This window comes from Mauremys mutica, chromosome 1 (genome assembly GCF_020497125.1).
Source record: "Mauremys mutica isolate MM-2020 ecotype Southern chromosome 1, ASM2049712v1, whole genome shotgun sequence".
NCBI lineage: Eukaryota > Metazoa > Chordata > Testudines > Geoemydidae > Mauremys > Mauremys mutica.
Window position 1 is genome coordinate 10,726,585 of NC_059072.1, and position 21,171 is coordinate 10,747,755.

General features: G+C 42.6%; 1 protein-coding gene across 6 annotated transcripts in view; it reads right to left on the reverse strand.

The window, feature by feature from the left end:
- Positions 1-21,171, reverse strand: part of MKLN1 (muskelin 1) — a 169,585-nt gene that overhangs the window by 17,724 nt on the left and 130,690 nt on the right. For all 6 annotated transcript variants that reach the window (XM_045028871.1, XM_045028886.1, XM_045028878.1 and 3 more), the window contains 4 exons: positions 18,401-18,613; positions 16,606-16,827; positions 14,752-14,881; positions 1,025-1,172 (listed from right to left, as the gene is read on the reverse strand). In XM_045028871.1, coding sequence (XP_044884806.1) covers positions 1,025-1,172; positions 14,752-14,881; positions 16,606-16,827; positions 18,401-18,613 — 713 coding nt within the window. The remainder of the gene's footprint in view (positions 1-1,024; positions 1,173-14,751; positions 14,882-16,605; positions 16,828-18,400; positions 18,614-21,171) is intronic.

Here is a 21,171-nt window from a genome sequence, read left to right on the forward strand (position 1 = left end):
GCTGTGGGAGACTATCAGAGAAAAGGCAGGCGACAAATGGTCATTCCAGGGAACAGGAGGTCTTAGTTTCAGTTTGCCCCACCTAATCCCAAATAAATGTACCATATAGGAAATGACTTCCTTGTGAACCAGTTTTATAACAACCGGATGGCAACCTTACTTCAAGTCTGGTGTCGTATGAAACACTGTCACTTCCGAAGGGTAATATGTGATACAGCATCAGAATATAATTACATTTGCTTTCCACAACCAACTCTCTGTATAAGTTTTCACAAGTGATGTTCCCAAGTATGCGGATTCTAATATCTAAACTGTATTGTTAAATTTCTTCACCTAAATTTGGGTTATTGCTGATTATGTACTATATGTATTTTGACTTTTAAAACAAACTTTGTATTTCTGGATAATCTAAGCACTATATCCAGATGTACAGACACATTTCTTAACCCGTGTATTATATAATTTTTTTAACATTAGCTTTTTAATTTCTACTGCAGCTACGTTTTGCCTTATGCATGGTAGCTGTTACAGTACTCAGTAGGCAAATGGTTAATTTGAAACTGCTATAACATTTTAATTACATAGGGCAAAATTTTCAAAGTACTTAAGTGACTTAGCAACCCATGACCCATTAATTTCAGTGGGACAAGGACTTCACCCATTAATTTTCTGGGGTGGGGTAGTGGCACCAACTGGTATACATCATACTAAACAGAAGTAAGAGGAGAGATTTGGATCAAATAGGCTATCTGGGAAGCGACCCTGGACCGTACATTTTTAAAGGTCTCGATGGAGGCCAATACCCCACCCACCCAGTAAAACTGCAGGGAAACCAGGTTATCCAACTCAGCAGGATGAAAGCCTGAGTCAACCCTGCCTGCATCTGAAAGTGTTGCAGGGGGAAAGAGGCTTTTTAAATATACTACGTTCCTACCATCCCACAAGTACAAAATGGAATAACCTCCCTAATTTTTAAAAATTAACAACTGCACCTTGCTTTCAGAGAAGCTTTTAATTTACTTACCAACTGTTCCTCACAATGTCATAAATCCAGAAAGAGTTCCTAACATTCTCTTCCCGTTTCTCTTTGTCTTTACTGAGCCCAGACAACACATGTATTTCGTTCAGTTCCGGATCAATGGTGGCTCTCTGAGTGAAACCTGTCATAGGAACTGTTCAGTAAGAGAGAAAGTAAATATTACATCCTAAACAGAACAATGGAAACAGACACCGGAGAAGGCAGAATTGAAGGAATCGGATATATAATATGAAAATAAAATATAACCTGCAACCACAGAGTCTGCTTGTGAGGCATGGGGACCTCTATTTAGCTAGGTATTCCTTATTTGGCAGGGATTGGTTTTCTCTCATGTCCTGTACACTGCTGAGATATACTTGGCATTAAATAAATACTTAAGTAAATCCTTTGATTTACACCAAGAACTTCTTTGCCTTTTAATTCCAAGGTAATAAGGTGCCTCATCTCTGCTAGAGGGAGAAGACTGCAAAGAACTACGGGCAACTGCTTCATTTTGATAAAAAAAATAATTGTGCCCTACTGAATATTATTATTATTTTTTTTTTTTTAAAAGAAGACAAGGCTAAGTGGGTTTTACTACACAGAGTTGCACCAGTTGAAGCTCAAGGTGTGGTTTTAAACAGTTAAAACAGTGCAAAAAGACTGTTTTAAACCAGGCTTATTTTGATTTAGTTTAAATCTATTAGCAACAAGTTTAGGCTACACTGAAATGAATGTGCCTGGACAGGGGGTTCTGCCAGTTCTTCTGTGAACTACGGCTGCTATATCTCAGCAAGTGAGGTACAAGATTCTATAACTGGATACTTTCTTGCTTTAAAGGGTTTGCGTGGGTGACTGTTCCCTTTTAGCAATTCTCTTTGTGGGAATTTTCTTGCTATTTTAAGATATACAGAAAGGTTACGCAGAAGGTATGTGCAGACTCCTTCCCCCCCCTCAATACTATATACACACCTGCAGATAATTTTAGAGACAACCAAAATACGTATAAAAGTCAAATCAACATTCGCAGTTTGTACCTGCATAATAAAGAGATGAAACTTAATGGAGAGGCGAAGGCCATACATAGTAGAAAAAGGGCCTCAAAGATTAAATGTGTAGCAAAGACCTCAAAAGTCTGTACCAAAGAACTAAAAGGCAGCAGTCCCTTTACATTATTCACAGATTTCAAGGCCAGAGAGGACCCCTGTGATTATCTAGTCTAACATCTTATATAAAACAAGCCATAGAACTCCCTCATAATAATTCCTAGAGCATAGATTTCAGAAAAACATTATGTGCTAGTATATCGTGTGTGAAAATGCTAATTACACCTCTTTTGATTAATTTTCTTCTATTTAATATTAAATGTTTGCCTTTTAAAACCATTTAAATCATTTTAAGATGGCACAAAGTAGAAAGAAAGCTGAAAATCATACTAAGCATTCACCTCTTGAAAACGTGTTTTATGACTGGCTCACCGTAATATAGGAGGGTCTGTTGAGGAACCAAGGATATAACCCATTGTTCCTGAGTCCAGGGCCTTAACTACAAGAGCATCCTATACAGCAAATAGCACTTGTTTAATGAAGATTATCATCTGTCTCTCTCTCAACACTTCCTAGAGGCAGGTATGTAGAAGTAGCCTCATTTTACAGAGAGTATGGCCAAGCACATAGCCACTGCCTTAGATATATTAGTGGAAGAGACCGGGATACTTAAGTTCTACTTCCTGCTCTGGCAGCACTGATCTTGCATAATCTTTCAGTTATCTCATCTGTCAAATGGGGCCATATGATACCTGGAGCCTTACTTAATGATAAGGGCTGTGATCCAAACAGTTTAATGGTAGTCAGAAGAGGCGACACTTGAAGTCACGGTCTCATGACTCAGAGACTAATGCACTTAGATAATAGGGGGTAGATAATAGCAGCGGTAGACAATAGGTAGACTGCAGGCCATATCCGGACAGCCAGATGCTGTTGAATGGAGCCAGAAATCTTTTTATTTACTTATTTTTTACTTTTATTTTCTCTGGAGTCTGGACCTGGCCTATACCTCGACCAAGAAATTTGGACCATGACCAGAGGTGAAAGTAAGCCGGTATGGTACGGTACGCCACACCGTGCCAGCAAGAGCCGGTACGTCATGCTGGACTGGACTGGCTTCTCCGATGGTGATTTAAAGGGCCCAGGGCTCCAGCCACTGCGGGGAGCCCCAGACCCTTTAAAGCACTGCTGGAGCTCCGGCAGCCAGGCTCGGGCGGGGATTTAAAGGGCCTGGTGCTCCAGCCCCTGTGAGGAGCCCTGGGCCCTTTAAAGCACTGCCCTAGCCCCGCTGCCGGTGCTCCGGCGGCGCTTTAAAGGGCCCAGGGCTCCCCGCAGGGGCAGGAGTCCCAGGCCTTTAAATCCCCACCCATGCCTGCTGCCAGCTCCAGGAGCCAGGCTCGGGCGGGAATTTAAAGGGCTCAGGGCTCCCCGCAGAGGCTGGAGCCCCAGGCCCTTTAAATCACCACCTGAGACCTGCTGCCACTACCCCAGCGGTGGGCAGGGCTCTGGAGGCGATTTAAAGGACCCGGGGCTCCCTGCACTGGCAGGAGCATTGGGCCCTTTAAACTGCTGCCGGAGCCCCGGGGCTCCTGCAGCTGGGCTCGGGTGGGGATTTAAAGGGCCCAGGGCTCCTGCAACTGCAGGGAGCTCTGGGCCCTTTAAATTCCCGCCCGAGCCCTGCCACCCCGAGGTGGCGGCAGCAGGGCTCCCACAGTGATTTAAAGGGCCTGGAGCTCTGCAGCAGCCAGAGCCCCGGACCCTTTAATTTGCCTCTGAGACCCAGGGCTCCCAGCCACCTCTATAGCTGGTAGCTCCAGGGTGATTTAAAGGCCTGGGGCTCCCAGCCACAGCTGGACCCCACAGCCTTTAAATCTTGTAAGGCCCCGCCTCTTCCAGATGAGGCCACACCTCTTCCTGTTGAGGCCACACCCCCGTTCAGGACTCCGGTGTACCGGTAATTCCTGTAAGTTACTTTCACCCTTGACCATGACAAAAAATAATTGACTGCCCCTGGACAAAAGGGTACTGTGAGGAAGCTGTATTTTTTGCAGTAAGAAAAACTGATATGAACATCAAGGTATTCCTCTCTTTTCTACCTTCAGATTTAGAAACGTGGACATACTGAAGATTCCTGAAGGTTTCATTTTATGTAGTTCCCCGAAACAGCGTCATCAAATTAGCAGTTTGGCAGTCCTAACTGTTTGTTGTGTAATTCTTATTTCCTGTTTCCCCAGGCAACCATCCTTTCAAATGCACTCATAAACCAACACGTGATCTTTGTTTATCGATTCTGTTTGTCTCATTTTTCTTTCTGGGTCAGTTTACAAAGGCTGGTGAAGGTTCCTGGCTCTCAGTCAAGTTGCTTGGCAGGCGAACTCTTAAGGCGCTTACATGTTGCAAATTCTCCCTCCAATTAACTATGAAACTGCATACATGTATATACAATCTTGTTATTCCTTGGAAGGGAAGTCCTGTGCTAACTACTTTTTTACATTATTATTAAATATACAGAATTGCATTTTACAAGCCTGTTAACAACAGACTTTAGTATTATGCTTCACTATTTTCATACACTGGGTCAGGAAAGTAACCTACACTGATTTAAAAAAACTGGACAGTACTCATTTCTCTACAAAAAGACAAAAGCCATTCAGTAAGTCTCATATTCAAATCTGTAGTCAGATAAAAACAGACATATATAATACATCTAGTTCACACTTGAACACGTACAACCCACCAGTGAAACTGCACATTTGAGCACCACTCAAGGTTCTTTCCAGGCTCCAGTTATGCTCCTCAGTGGAAAGCACAAGTCCTTGGAGATCTTTAACTAACCTAGTTTTTCCCCGCTCCTACCCATAGCTTTTGTCTCAATTTCCATGTCACGTTTACGAGTGAAAGGTTGCCTCTAGCTGGCAGCAATGCACATTTGAGCTGTTTCTGGCTTGTGCATCATCTTTAGTGATAAATAGAATTTGGTCAGAAATGTCATCTATACAACACTACTATCTTCTGCCTTGCAACTGAGGGGGAAGTTGGCCCAAAGGCCCAGTACCTCACTCTCCCGTACCTGTGTTGGCTCTGTAGGACTACCCAGAGTAACAAATAGCTAAAAAAATAATGCATATATACATAACAGACTCTGAGGTCAGAGCTGCATTATAGTACAATTGAGAGGAATATGATGCATGTATTATACTATTGTTCATATTGGAAGTATATAGACTTGTTTATAGAGAGGTAGAGTCAGTCAGTAAAATGTGATTTGTGGGGGGGTTAGATATGTTTAAGAATCTCTTACTCTGACATTTCTTTGCTTTTAAGGGCTTATGTGGGTGGCTTTTCCCTTAATAGAAACCAGTTATGGTTGCTTCCAATATTTGTCTTTGTGCGAACATAAATATATTCAGAATAAAAGAGGGTGAGAAAACTGGGATCCTTGAAGAACAGACTATTTAGTTATAGCCTCCCTCTTTAAATGCTGTTGTAAAACACCTGCATTGTCCCTCTGGCCTAGGAGTGATTCTCCGTAATGTATGAAGGATACTATATAAAGTTAGTTTATTGTATTTAAATGAAGAAGAAGAAAATCTTTGAGAAAAGGTCATCCTGTAAGAGCAAAGAAAATACAAAGCTTACTGGCAAAGGTAACGAACAAAAGCGAGTAAGACCAGATGAGATCAACTCAAGGTGAAATTTCAGGGCTCACCTAGAATGAGAATCAAAAATGGATCAAATTCACTCACTCCCCTACCCCCAAGTGTCAGTCAACCACCTCCTGACAAAAGGTTCAAAATGGAGGGAGTTTGGAGATGGATAGGAGTTAGGCCGCTCGCCACAGTATTAGTGTTTTAACATGGGGAAAGAGGTGGAACAGATAACCGCAGAACTAGAACCTCACACCTTGACCACACACACAAGCTGTACTGCTTCAATTCACTCAGCTTAGAAACTGAAGTGGTTAAACACACAAGTTTGTGTTGAGACAAAGCCTTTTACTCAATCCTTTACAGAGGAAGAGAATGAGAAAGTAAAAATATTATTGGAACAGAATGAAAAAAGGCTTGGGACTGAACAAGTTCCTGAAAACAACAAAATTGATCAGACAGCAGTGGAACTGGGGCACACTAATTGGAAGATGCTGGGTAGAGCAATATTTCAGCCTAGAAAACATTAAAACCTTTAAGGGTGTTTACCAGATGTTTGTTTGATTCCTATCAATGAGCACAAAAGCATATAAACCACCAACCTGTACGAAAAACTGTTCCGATAGGAGGTACAACTTCAATATCTACATCTGCAGCACACAATGTATTAAGTACTTGATGGTAATTAAACTATAATGTAGTAACCTCAGTCATTTGAGAAGTATACATGAGTAGTGAGCTTCTGAAAAGATATGTTCTTGGGTATTCAGCCAACAAAAGTCTCTTTAAAAGGACATTTAAAAATGTAAGTGCATGTAAAAATATTAACCCTTACTAAGGCAACGATTACTTGCTTGAGATCTACCATTCTGATGTCTTAGCATAGCACATGATGACCAATATGGGGACAGAGTCTCTCCTGCACCAGAATACATTCAGGATAAGTATCAGAGGGGTAGCCGTGTTAGTCTGGATCTGTAAAAGCAGCAAAGAATCCTGTGGCACCTTATAGACTAACAGACGTTTTGCAGCATGAGCTTTCGTGGGTGAATACCCACTTCGTCGGATGCAAGTAGTGGAAATTTCCAGGGGCAGGTGTGTATATATATGCAAGCAAGAAGCAAAAGAAGCTTCTTGCTTGCATATATATACACACCTGCCCCTGGAAATTTCCACTACTTGCATCCGACAAAGTGGGTATTCACCCACGAAAGCTCATGCTGCAAAACGTCTGTTAGTCTATAAGGTGCCACAGGATTCTTTGCTGCTTATTCAGGATAAAGAGAGTGCGTAGCTGTTCTAATTTACCACAAATGAGTATGATCCCTCAAGGAGTATATACGCTCAGAATTGCTGCTCAGAAGTTCTGTTCCATCGCTCCCTACCTTCCCCCCCACCCCACTACACAGGGTGGGAGGCCGCTGACACTGGAGCAAACTCCAATGGTTTCACACCTGCTGAGAATTCCCCTCAGCCAGTGGTATCCCTCACATGGTCAACTACAGCCAGTTAACATCTCCTCTGAGCCGCTCAGGTGGTCCAAAGGGTACAGAAATAGGGCTCAGGAACTGGCCCATGACGTTTTGTGCCATTCCTTCAGAGAAGCCACTGGGCTCTCAATGCTTAAATCAACACTAAATCAAGGAAATAAGCCCATCTAATAGATGGAGGATGTTTTCATGGATTATCTCCATTATTTGTCAGCTCAGTGTCCAATTGCTCAGAATAAGAATAGAGCAACAGGTGACTGTGATAAAGTTTTACATGTCAGAATTTTCCTCAGAAACTGTTTATAATATTATGGTAAAAACAAATATTAGATTAGCAGCAGCATGTATGGTGCAACCTTCCACATCTCGGAAACTGGCATATTTCTGAAACAGGAGGATGTAACCTGAGCTCTGCTGCAGCGAGCCTTGATGTTCAATGGGAGAGGTACATCAACCTACTGGCAACACAGTGAAATACACTGCGTTATCCATGCAAGATATTCTTTGCGATGAGACGGCCTGGCCTTTGGAATGGCCAGAGATAGCCAAAAATAAATGGGAAGACAGTGAATGGTTTGGTTCTGTTGATGTAGTAAAGTAAGACTCGAGAATCATCCAGTATACATAAACTTCTCTACCAACATATATGTGGCTTCAGAGATATGACAGATACATTAAGAGTCTGATTCAAATGGAACTCAGACCAACTTGGCAAAAGACCTAGTATGCGCTTTCAACATTACCATGTCCCTGTGAAATATTGTGTAGGGAGGTCAGCCATAAATCCTTAGTGCTCACTCATTCTCCTGGCCAAAGTGATAGCAACTATAATAGCCATCTGCAGAGTGAGATGAAGAAAGAAGCATTCTGAAAGAGGTTCAAAAGGAATCACCATGAGTTTCAAGAGGACAATGCTCAAGTCCCAGGGAGGGGCAGGTTTTCTGACCTGTGGATAAATATGTAGCAGACCTTTGAGGAACTTCAATATCATCAGGTGGGAAAAGACTAGCACAACTGCATGGCAGATGGGAACACTGAGAATGTGCGAGGTGAAACTTAGTGAAGCTCAGTGAAGGGTTAGAGTGTTTTACGTGCAGCAAGTCATTCAGGATCTTCAGTATTGTAGCTTGCCGAGGATCCAAGCCATGTTGGGATGCCCACTGAGAGAACTACTTCCATTTTGACAAATCATTTTTCTTGGTGGACATCCCTGCTCTGCACCAGAATTTCCTGAATTTGTCCAGAGCAGTCCCTATCCATGGTACTTAACAAACCAACATCCAGCCTATCAGATGGAGGGCCTTTGGAGCTGGATAGAGTATCTTACCATAGTGTGGTAAAATCAGGTCCAGGTAGTTCTAACACTTGGCATTGTCCTTTGTGATAAACAGATCTATCACAGGAACCCCAGGACATTTATGTGAATTCTCATGTCTTTTGTGAACTAGGTCAGATGCCACACCTGTCCCTGAGGTGTCTGATTAGAGTCTGTCTTCTAATGTTCTTGGGTTCTAGACACCATCCCAGTTCTGCAAGGATGTGAGGTGGCATCAAGTCCTTTCTGTCCATTGGGTGACTGATGGGAGAGAAGACTGACTTGAGCCTGAGTTGCAGGTGAGGTATGGCAAGCAACATCACATATATGCATGCCATCATACGGCCTAACATTCCAAGACAAGTCTACAGTGTAGCCAGGCTTGATTTTATCTTGAGTAATACCAATTATAAGGACAGGAACCTGTTTGGCAAGCACACTCTCTTACCTGCTCTCATTAACTTTCAGGGGGATGAGAAGTGATTTTTCTTAGTTGAGTAGGAGACCCAGCTGGCTGAACAGAGAGAGAGAGAAAGCGTAATCTAGGCTTGTTACAGTCTACTGCTGGAATCTGCCCTGATCAGCCAATCAATTTAAGGGTAGATGTGGATGTCCCATCTCCTCAGGTGCATGCACCACCACCACCACCAGGCACATTTTGCAAAAACTCTCAGGCCAACGGAGTGTCTGAAGGGAAGTACCTTGTACTGATAGTCATTTGGCTGCAGAGTGAATCTCAAGTACTTTCTGTGGGTCAGTGGATGGCAACTTGTAAGTATGTGTCCTACAAGCTGAGAACCATGAACCAGTTTTAAGTCTGCTGAAAAGGAATGGTGGAGGCAACTTTATCATTCTGAATCTCAGGTGGCATATGTATTTATTCATTCTCCTCAGGTCTAGGATAGGAGGAAGACTCCCTCTTCTTCAGGAGAAGGAAATACTAGGAGTAGAAACTTACTCCCCTGTACACCTGAGGTACCAGCTCTATGGCTCTCAGATGCAGCAATGGGGCCACTTTTTGCAATAGGCTCTCATGAGAAGGGACCCTGAAGAGGGCTAGGGAAGCAGGTAGGATAGGGAGTAAGTGTGGAAATGAAGCCAATGGCAGCCATGGGAAATGATGTCCAACATCCAATTTCTGTTGTAAGAGTAGCCCAAGCCCAGTGGAAAGGGGCAAGGCAATAGCAAGCTTCTGATGCAACATCAGAGATCCACATTCCTGTCAAACGTTCTGCCTCTGTGATGTTGCAGGGGGAATGATTGAGGACAACAATGGGTGTCTCCTGCAGTAGTGGGATCTTTTTCTTGGCAGGTACTCTGGCTGTCTGCTCTGGGAGTAGGACTAGATCTTCTGCTGTGATTGACAATTACAGTACTTTCCATAAGAGCCTATATTACATACATATACACACAGGATCATAACATGGCCCTCAAGCCTTTCAGCAAATGGAGCACTTCATCTAAAGAGATGGAAGCTCTTCAGGCATAAGGCATATTGCTATAGAGCTACACCCCTTCAAAGGGAAGATCCTCTTCTGGGATGCCTGATACTAGCTGCCATGAAAAGTTAGTGTCTTATTTAATGTGTTCCTGGCCACTTACAGAGCTGTCCTGGCCCCCATTTGGTCCTCTTATGATCCCCTTCAGTTCCTCCCTGTTCTCTTGTGGGATTTTGGACAGGAAGGGACTTACTCTCTTCTAGGTGAGGACGTTACACTGTATGAACAGCCTGGTAGTTTGCAACACAGAGCTACAATGAAGTGGAGGAATATACTTTGCTGACAAAACTTGTTTGGATCCTTTTGCTTTGGGTTGCCTTTTTGAAGTGAACTTTTCTTGGATTGCCGATGCCATCAGAAACCCAGGATCTGGGCATGCACCAAAGTGACAGAAGTGCTTTGGCAGCAGCAGGGTATCTATTTTCCCCACTTGCTTAGATGCAAAGGCCAGAGTATCCAGGGTCTGTCACAGTCCCTTCACTAGCTTGAATAAGCCCTTGTTGAGTAGAAGGGAGATCCTGGCTGCGTTCGCAGAGCTCACTATATCGAAGAGTTTACAAGACTTCACCTGGATTACTGTGGTTTCAATGGCAGGGGCTCTGCGGTCTGTGAGAGGAGGTCCTGGAAAGCCTTCGAGTTGACCACCTGTGCCAGGGCCACTGCTTCATGTGGTTTCTATGACAATTCCTTCAGTTGGGGCTGGATTTGTTGCTGTCCCTTCATTGTTTGAGTCGGTGGCCTCCCTACTGATGCTGCTGGGGAGCAGAATCTCTTCCTCTTCACTGCGGAACAGCAGGAGGATTTGCTCCAGTACATATAGGATGATAGTCCCCAGTATGGCTAAGGGAGCATGCTATGGGGTACTGGCTAGGTTGAAGTTGGCCAGCCCAGTGCCATTAATATCTTGCTTGAAACAGGGCTTGGCATGGTAGCCCTCCGACAGTAAGAGATAGGAATCCCTACTTGATGCCAGCAAGAACAAATAGGTCACAGAGTGATGAGGCGTATTCTTCCTCAAATGGTAGGGACAGAGTGGTGTTCTCCTGGGGCCAGCAGCTGTTTTGGTGTGGAGCGTGTCTCCAGTTCTTCCTTGAGGTATGACCCTTGACAGGCTCAGCTATTGGTGCAGGTGTCAGCAGTGAGATTGGCACCGGACCAAAAGCCCCTTGCGCCTCACCAGCTGACCAGCTTGCCTCCTCCAATTTCGGAGATGTAAGGAGTTTGGAGGCTGTGTCTTTGGAAGAATGGCATTTAAGTCCTCCTTGAGAGGTGGTTCCATGGGGCGCTTGGAGCCATGTTTATGCTCCATCTGGTCTTGCCTCTTGATGCTGCCCTTTGGTGTGAGGGCACCAGCACGGTCAGGTTCAGTGCTGAGGTAACTCGTGCCATTGCTGAGGCTGCCCATGCCGAGATAGTTGGTGTTGAGGTTGCAATGTTATTGGCATCTTCTTTGATGACTTTTTCTCTCCGGAGGCCCAGAGTACGGTTTCTGCTTCAAGGGAACACTGGCCAAAGATTTTTCAGCTCCAGTCTGGCTGTTGGCAATCTCCTCAGAGTTAACAGTATCCCACAGACTGGTCTATAAGATATAATTTGAGCCAACTGTCCCTGGACTTTTGAGTCCTCGGGGAGAAAGACTGTTACAGAGCACCTATCAGGGTTATGGTGCTCTCCCAAGCTGAAAAGGCATTAGATGTACATTGGGCTAAAAATATAACTGAATTGTAAGACTCTGGGATCTGATCCTACAACTGAAAACCAGGAGCAAAATGAAGTACAATGCATTAAAGATACTAACATGTAAAACAAGCATCCTTAACCACATTTAAAGGGATGAATCAAGTTTATATTACAGTGGCCTGTCACAGAATTATTTTTACTAAACCAGTGCCTCATTACTAAACATTCTCAAAAGGGTTCCAATCCAGACTTGATTTCTTTGACCAAAATAATTCTTTGACAGCATTTGTGGTTTCGAATATAATAGGCCTTTTTTCTGTTCTTGTTAAAAGCAAATAACTAACATTTCCTTTCACAAACAAGGGAAATGTTCAAAGTTGTTTATTTACTTTCTCAGACATGAGGACAGCAAACTGGAAATCTATTCATAAATGATTTCTAATGAGTCATTTAGTCACAGTCTGCTATTCAACATTAAAGGGGCTGGAGGGAGGAGGGAAGAGGGCTAATTATTATGTTCTCATTTGTCTGACTAACTGAAATGTGCAATTAATATACTTGGCCAGAGAAATGTGGCTCATTGTGCTCACTAGTCATAAGACAAGTCTGGTTTCTAAAATCTGAACTCATCACAGGTGTTCATTAAAAAGCCCTCCACCCCCCCTCCAGACCCCCCCCTCCACACACACACACTAAAATGTTTGTCATTTCGATTTTCAAAACTGCAGTTCCCCTCAATAACCAAGTGCTAGCAGACTAGTAAAGGATATTTTCCTTTAAACTGTGGGCAAGGTCTTTTTTTTGGAGGGTGTGGGGGGGGTGTCCTACTGCAGCGCCAAGCACAGAGAGGGCATTTAAATAAGATTGTGAATGGAATGCAATCTGGATCTCCCTCAGGAAGACAGTGAAGAGTAAAAAAAATCACTTTGCAGGAAAAGTATCATGAACTTTTATCCCTTGTTTGAGATTTATTCAATCTTTAGACGACTAAATTAACCCAAGTGAGCAAACTAAATGAGCAAAGAGCAATTTATGAGAGTATGATGGAAATAACCAATAACCAATGTACTTGCCTTAAAAAAAAAAAAGTGATCAAAATAAGGGGTGGAAGCTGTGTGTTTAAACATAAGTGATTTGTTTCCCAAACAAACAGAAGGCAAAATTAGCCACTTGCATAAATGAGAAACTCTTACAAATATACATAATATTCTCAGAGAAATGAAATGGCACACCGCAAAACAACTGTTTTAACTTCCCTGTTGAGGGCTGAATGTGACAGGGAATTTCACAGTTAAATAACAGGCACTAGTTCTAATGAGTTATGGCCCTTCCTTTACTTGGCAAGGAAGACAAAACTGCTGTTTACATACTTTAACACAGTTTGTGCACATACAGAAAATTTCTCCCTTTCATAAAAAGGGAAATGTACATCAGCAATTTTGTAACTTTACCCTAGAGAGGAAAGTAAGTGTCAGAGCGAGAAGATAAAAAATGATTATAGTGTTTCTGATTCTGTTATAATCATTCTTGCATGTAGTGTTGTTGTAGCTGTTTTGGTCCCAGGATATTAGAGACAGAGTGATGTAATATCTTTTACTGAACCAACTTCTTTGGGTCTTTTTCTGAAGCAGAGCTCTGTGTAAGCTTCTCTCTCTCACAAGGTTGGTCCAAAAAAATAAAAATAAAAATAAAGACATTACCTCACCCACCTTCTCTCTCTAATAATCATTAAGTATTTCTGAAAGCACCTGTCAACAACATGGTATTCTTGACAAGGTTTTAGAACCAAAATGATTCTTTATAGATCATAATACAGAGATGGTTGCAAGCCACATGATCCATTCAAACCAATTTGAATTGCAGGATTTCTTCAAGGGAAGGAAGAAAAAAAACTAAGGCAAGACTTACATATGAAGTCTTACTAAAAATTCCTAATAAGGCAGAATGGGCCCAATGCAAAGTTCACTGAGGCCAATGGGAGTCTTTCCATTAACATCAATGAGCAATAAATGCTTTGAGTGTGGAGTGCCACTTTATGTGTAAGTCACTGCCTCAACTGCACCTCTGATGAAATCCTGATCTAGGCCTAAATTTCCTTTTGCCTAGACAACTGCAATTCTTCCCCCCCGCCCCCACTGGCTTCCCTTCAACTCCTTTCTCCACATTGCAAAATACCTGCTACCTGCCTTTCAACAGAGAAAAAGTGCATCAAATCACCCACTGATTCTCACACAATTCCACTTGCTTCCCATTTATTCTATGAACAGTTTTGAACTGATCCCTTCTCCCCGGAAAATTCTACACGGACTTGACCAAGCCTAACTCACAAACCTGTTCTCCTCTACTCCTTTAGTCCCTTCATTTCATTTAGCATAAAATTTCTCTGTCCTATTACAGAAGCTGGCTACTATCAAGCGGCTTGTGCCATCTGGAATACCTTCCCTATATCTCTGCCTCATCAATTCTACAGCTCATTTCTCATCTTGGCTGACTTTATATATCCCCTGGAAGAGAGACGCTTTACTGTTTTGGAATATTCCTTGTATGAAAGACGCTGTAAAAATAAGGGGGTATTACACTTCATTGGTTTATGAAACAAACTATATGTAGAACTTCTTTTGTTTTCAGTATTTGCCAGAGATTGGGACAAAATATTTTAGCAAATACTTTGCTAAGATTCCATTTTTATAGGCTGCAAGGTGATGAGCATTGATCATTTGCTAGAACGAGGGAAATAATATAAGTCGCATAGCTAGAAGGCCATCAAGACTGTGGTGAATGGTAAAACCTAACAAATTGTGATTTACTTGTAAGCCTTAAAAATAGTACTGGTGAAGATGCCAAATTCACAGCCCTGGGGAATTAAGTCAGCCATTTATTTAACTAACAGGTACAGAGTGGGCAAGCTCTAGTTGGATGTCATTATTGTTAACAAGCCATTGTGATCTAACAGGACTTGAGCCTCTATCCTCCGTCACTGAGGTCTTATCTTCTGCTATATACCTTAAGTCTTTCATCTATACCAACAAGACAAAATTACACAGTAAACCTCTTACCCATCCCTGAATCTTTCTTGGTGCCATCTGATATGATATCCACGTGATCACTGTCAACATCATAGCTGAAGAAATCATTCAAATAAGTCTTCGATCTCTGCCCACCAAATACATATAAACAGCGATTTTTCTGGAGAGGAAGGAAAGCAGATGCTTAATTTTTGAACTGTGCTCAAGAAAACAAATTCTTAGCCAACCAGCTCTCAGTAAGCATTTGCAAAAAACATCAATGAATCATGAAAACAAGCAATAGTTCAGGCACATTTTTAGCTGGAGAAGGGAAAATTATTTACATCAGTTTAGCTATTTTGGCATATGGGAAATGTACAAAAAAATATTAAAATTGAGCTCACTATATTTTTTGATTCCTGTCCCCACAAAGATTTCCCCAGAAAAAGCAGTTTATTTAATTTGGCAAATAGTTTGCTCTTAAACAAAACATTTACTGGGGGAACCTTTCAAACACAGTATGCTTACAAATCTACTCATCTTTCAGCCTTTTATGATGCTTGATTACATGGGTAAACTATGAAGACATTCGTTTAAAGAAACTATGAAACTATAAGCCCTAAAACCAGAAGGGACCATAACATCACCTACTCTGACCTTTTGTCTATCACAGGCCATTACATTTTACCCCATACCTGTATATTGAGCCCAATTATTTTAGTTAAACTAAAGCAGTGTTTCCCAAACTTGGACCACCACTTGTGTAGGGAAAGCCCCTGGCGGGCTGGGCCGGTTTGTTTACCTGCCCCGTCCGCAGGTCTGGGCAATCACGGCTCCCACTGGCTGCGGTTCGCTGCTCCAGGCCAATGGGATCTGAGGGAAGCGGTGTGGGCCAAGAAAGATGTTGATAGAGATGTAGAGGGTTCAGAGAAGACCCATGAGAATGATTAAAGGATTGAAGAACATGCCTTGTAGTTACAAGCTAAAGAGACTGAGCTGCTTGAATCTAACGAAGAGAAGGTTAAGAGCGGACTCGATCGCAGTTTATAAGTACCTATATGGCAAACAAAAATTTTATAATGGACTTTTCAACCTAGCAGACAAATGTATAACAATATCCAATGGCTGGAAGTCAAAGCTAGACAAATTCAGCATGGAAATAATGCATATTTTTTTAATGGTGAAGGTAATTAGCCATTGGAACAATTTACCAAAGGTTGGGGCAGACTGTCCAACTCCGGCAATTTTTCAATCATAGCTGGAATGTTTTAAAGGTAGCTTTAATTCAAACATTTATTTCATGGAAATTCTATGGCTTGTGTTACATAGGAGGTCAGAGAAGTTGTCCCTTCTGGCCTTGGAATTTATGAAGTAATCAGGTTTACAAGAGTATTCAGCACCTGCTAACACCTTTCAAGAACAGAAACTTCTGGGTACTGAACATTTTTGACAGTCAGGCCCTTATTTTCTCAATAAACTAAACACAGATATATCTGCAAGTCACCACCTGCTGCCATTAATAATATGCATCATCTATCAGGCCAAAGGATCCCAAAATGCTTTACCAACTTTTAGCAAAGATCACTTGAGACCCCACGGAAATGCAGCATCCCTGAAGGGGGAGGGAGAGGACGGAATGCAACCGTTGTTTAATGGCAGCGCACTTCTGACTACCTTTTCAAACTAAATCACAAGGTGAATTTTAAAAGTATACAAAACACACACATTTCTACCACTGTCTCTTACAAACAGTGCTGGTGTTAATGATTATAAGTGGCTAATATCTGTTTTACTTCTCACCCAAAAGAATAATCTGAAGAAAGATTCATGTGCTCAATGAAGTTAAACAGGTATCGCCTCCTAAAAATCAGGATTTACGACTTAAAATCCAAAGTTAACTCTTACCGAATGGAACAACATGCAGTGTCCTATTCTGGATTGGATGTCCTCAGGTCCAGCATTACACGAATCTTCTCGCAACAGTTTCCATGTCTGACATTGACAGTCAAAAGCAAACAATCCACTAAATTGAGGTTCACTGGCTCTGCTGTCATCTACACTGCCATTACATGTCAAAATCCTACCTCCAAACGTATAGATCATGTGTTTTTCTGAATCCATACACATCTGTAGGAAGCAAGAGATACATGTTAAACTAGATTTGTTTAATCCAGAATACATTAATATCAGCCAATAAAAAAAACCCTTAGCTCATTGAGGTAACCAGTAGAACAGCAGTATTCAGCATGAGTTATCAGCAGCACATCCTCCTTCCTTAATCTGTAGTAAATGAAGCCATTTGCAGCTAACTCCATGGGTAATACAGATGCAGCACACAAAGATAACTGGCCCCTAGTTTACAATGTGACTTGGCTGCCCACATGAAGCAACACTGCATGCCAGGGTCTAGTGTCTCCATTCTCCCCATCTGCGTAAGATGACGGCAACCACAGGCTGCACTTTGGTCACCTCTGAGTATTCAATAGTGTTTTCAAAATTTGATGTATAAGAGTAAAAATGAAGACATCAATGGTTTGCTTTTTTACTCTACTGTTTGCAATAACCTCTGTCATAACATAGAAAAAGCTACTGTCTGATAACGGCGAGGCAGGGGGAAGTCAGGATTACTGATGACTGGCCAAGGACTGCACACACAGCTATCATTAAAATTGCCTCTGGTTTTTGTTACCCCATGCTCAGCTCTGCCCCTCTTCCTCCAACAGCCTTCCTTTTTGTCTCATTTACCTGTTATTTCTAAAACAGCAGGGCCCTGTCCTTGTAAGGTCTCCTAGGTCTTATGGCAATATAGATGTTAAGGGATATGTACTGTTATTAAACAATCTCTAAAGCTTGAAACATAACTGTATTTTACAGCACCCAAAAAGTGCCTCTCAGTACAAAGACGACAATGTGGTCCATGCCTCCAAAAAACTTATTTCAGATATGAAACAACAAACAGAGTTAAGAAAAAGCAGGGGCCGCAGGGAAGGAGGACAGATGAAATTACAAAAGCATTAGGTGGCTCCTCAGCACAGGTTAGGCACAAAAGCTTGGCACAAAGGGTAGCAAAAAGAATCAATTTAATTTTAATTTTTCAAAGTACAATATTCCAAAGAAAATCTGGCAGCCAATTCCATAATGAATTCTTATGCCTGTGAAGTGCATATACGTGTATATACGCACGCACCCACACACACCCCCCATCTTCATTCTTTTTAAGTTAAAGGTAGGCCAAATTCTGATCAAAACCCAAGCTTTTTTTCCCCAATATCTGAACTGTCTCTTGCACTGTTGTCCACAGTAACACCCAACGCTGGCTACAATATGTTTGCGGTTCCACAATCCCAGTGATGAGCAACTGTTACTCACTGACAAGACATCACTGTGCAAGACTAGCTTTCCCAGACATAGCTGCATTGTTTCTTGATCTTTATAGGAGATTACAAGATACTAACAAAAAACTTCATGTTCTTGGGAAAAAAATAGGGTAGGTTTTTCATATTTCAACATTAACATTGCTAATTAGGAGCATACATTTTTTAAAAAAATACATCATATCCATTTCTCCCAATATATATTTTTAGTTGCATTACCCGGTGCACACACTTCTCAATTCTAGTAATGGGCTATGGTAAGAAATGTTGTTTTAATCAGAGCCCAGGAAGTAAAAGTGCACTCAATGTTTATCTCTGCACCTGACCTGATGATCGAACACCAGCTTGGGACCTCCATCTGCTGCAGTGTCTTCACTTAGCAACATCCATGTGTTCGTGTCAATGTCATAACGGTAGAAATCGCTTTTCAGAGATTTACTGTTCCTCACGGAGGAATCCAGGTAACGGCCCAGTGTGTAGATTTGCCTTCGCTGAATATCGATGCACATCTTGTGACAAGATCTGGCACTAGGACCATTCTATTGAAAAAGGAAGTTAAAAAACATTTTAATAGGCACAATACATTTATTAGGGCCCCAGATATTTGTGCAGTCAGGGTAAATAAGTACTCATTCAACAATTATATAGCCTTATAAAAATCTGCTGTGGAGAATACATAAAATTATTGATTTCCATCCCCAGTGATATTCCCTACAGCAGGGGTGGCCAACCTGTGGCTCCGGAGCCATGTGTGGCTCTTCAGAAGTTAATATGCGGCTCCTTGTATAGGCACCAACTTCGGGGTTGGAGCTACAGGCGCCAACATTCCACTGTGCCAGGGGGTGGCTCACTGCTCAACCCCTGGCTCTGCCACAGACCCTGCCCCCACTCCGCCCCTTCCCGTGTCCTCCCCTGAGCCCTGTCGTGCCCTTGCTCCTCCCCCTCTCCCTCAGAGCCTCCTGCACACCATGAAACAGCTGATTGGGCGGTGCGGGGAGGAAGGGCGAGGTGCTAATCCATGGGGCTGCCGGTAGATGGGAGGTGCTGGGACAGGGAGCTGATGGGGGGCTGCTGATGTATTACTGCGGCTCTCTGGCAATGTACATTGATAAATTCTGGCTCCTTCTCAGGCTGGCCACCCCTGCCCTACAGCATGGACAAATGCTATTTATACACTGTAAAGGTCCAGTTCACTTTAGAAAGGCAATGACATTATGACCTATACACGTCTTTTCCAGCTAATTTATGACCTGCAGTCTTTTCAGAACTTTCCTTAAAAGAGTGACAATTTCCAGGTGCATGTGAAATCTACTTAAGCTATTAAAATGACAGTAGTTGATACACTCAATGCACAAGTTCAAATATCATAGTCTATAAATACCTACATGGAAAGATGATGTAATAACAGCGGGCTCCTTAATTAAGCAAGAAGGACATGACAAAATCCAATGACTGGAAGTTGAAACTAGACGAACTGAAAATTAGGTAGCAAAGAGTCTTGTGGCACCTTATAGACTAACAGACGTTTTGGAGCATGAGCTTTCGTGGGTGAATACCCACTTCGTTGGATGCATGTAGTGGAAATTTCCAGGGGCAGGTATATATAAGCAAGCAAGAAGCAGGCTAGAGATAACGAGGTTAGTTCAATCAGGGAGGATGAGGCCCTCTTCTAGCAGCTGAGGTGTGAAAACCAAGAGAGGAGAAACTGGTTTTGTAGTTGACAAGCCATTCACAGTCTTTGAGATGCACTCTCAAAACTACAATATCCGCACAAGGAAATAAGGAAACAGATCAACAGAGCCAGACGTGTACCCAGAAGCCTCCTACTGCAGGACAAACCCAAGAAAGAAACCAACAGGACTCCATTGGCCATCACATACAGTCCCCAGCTAAAACCCCTCCAACGCATCATCAGGGATCTACAACCCATCCTGGACAATGATCCCACACTTTCACAGACCTTGGGTGGCAGGCCAGTCCTTGCCCACAGACAACCTGCCAACCTGAAGCATATTCTCACCAGTAACTGCACACCGCACCATAGTAACTAACTCAGGAACCAATCCATGCAACAAACCTCGGTGCCAACTCTGCCCACATATCTACACCAGCGACACCATCACAGGACCTAACCAGATCAGCCACACCATCACCGGTTCATTCACCTGCACGTCCACCAATGTAATATACGCCATCATATGCCAGCAATGCCCTTCTGCTATGTACATCAGTCAAACTGGACAGTCTCTAAGGAAAAGGATAAATGGACACAAATCAGATATTAGGAATGGCAATATACAAAAACCTGTAGGAGAACACTTCAACCTCCCCGGCCACACAATAGCAGATCTTAAGGTGGCCATCCTGCAGCAAAAAAACTTCAGGACCAGACTTCAAAGAGAAACTGCTGAGTTTCAGTTCATCTGCAAGTTTGACACCATCAGCTCAGGATTAAATAAAGACTGTGAATGGCTTGTCAACTACAAAACCAGTTTCTCCTCTCTTGGTTTTCACACTTCAGCTGCTGGAAGAGGGCCTCATCCTCCCTGATTGAACTAACCTCGTTATCTCTAGCCTGCTTCTTGCTTGCTTATATATAACTGCCCCTGGAAATTTCCACTGCTTGCATCTGAAGAAGTGGGTATTCACCCACGAAAGCTCATGCTGCAAAACGTCTGTTCGTCTATAAGGTGCCACAGGATTTTCAGGCATTGTGGCTTGACCTTGTAAAGACTCAAGCACTGTCACAGTTTCACACCACCTTTTTCTTGCTGAGTTCAAAGACTCAAGCAATGCTATTGCGGTTTCAGGACTTTTGTCGGCTTAATATTGCCGGAAGAGTGCCTTGCCAAAACTGGGAGCCATAGTCCAGCAAAGGAATGAATGCTTTTCTGAAGCCCCTTGCAATGTTCAATTTTGTGGCTGATATTAGACAACCTACAAACGGGTGGTAACAAGCCAGATATGGTGGGATTCGGTTTACCAAGCCCTCTCCAATCACCACATTCCAGCATGGTTCAGGTCTACGTAAATCATGGCCAGGTGGGGTTGGGAAAGTCACTGAACTGACCTTGTGGATGGCACTGGGTAGCCGCTG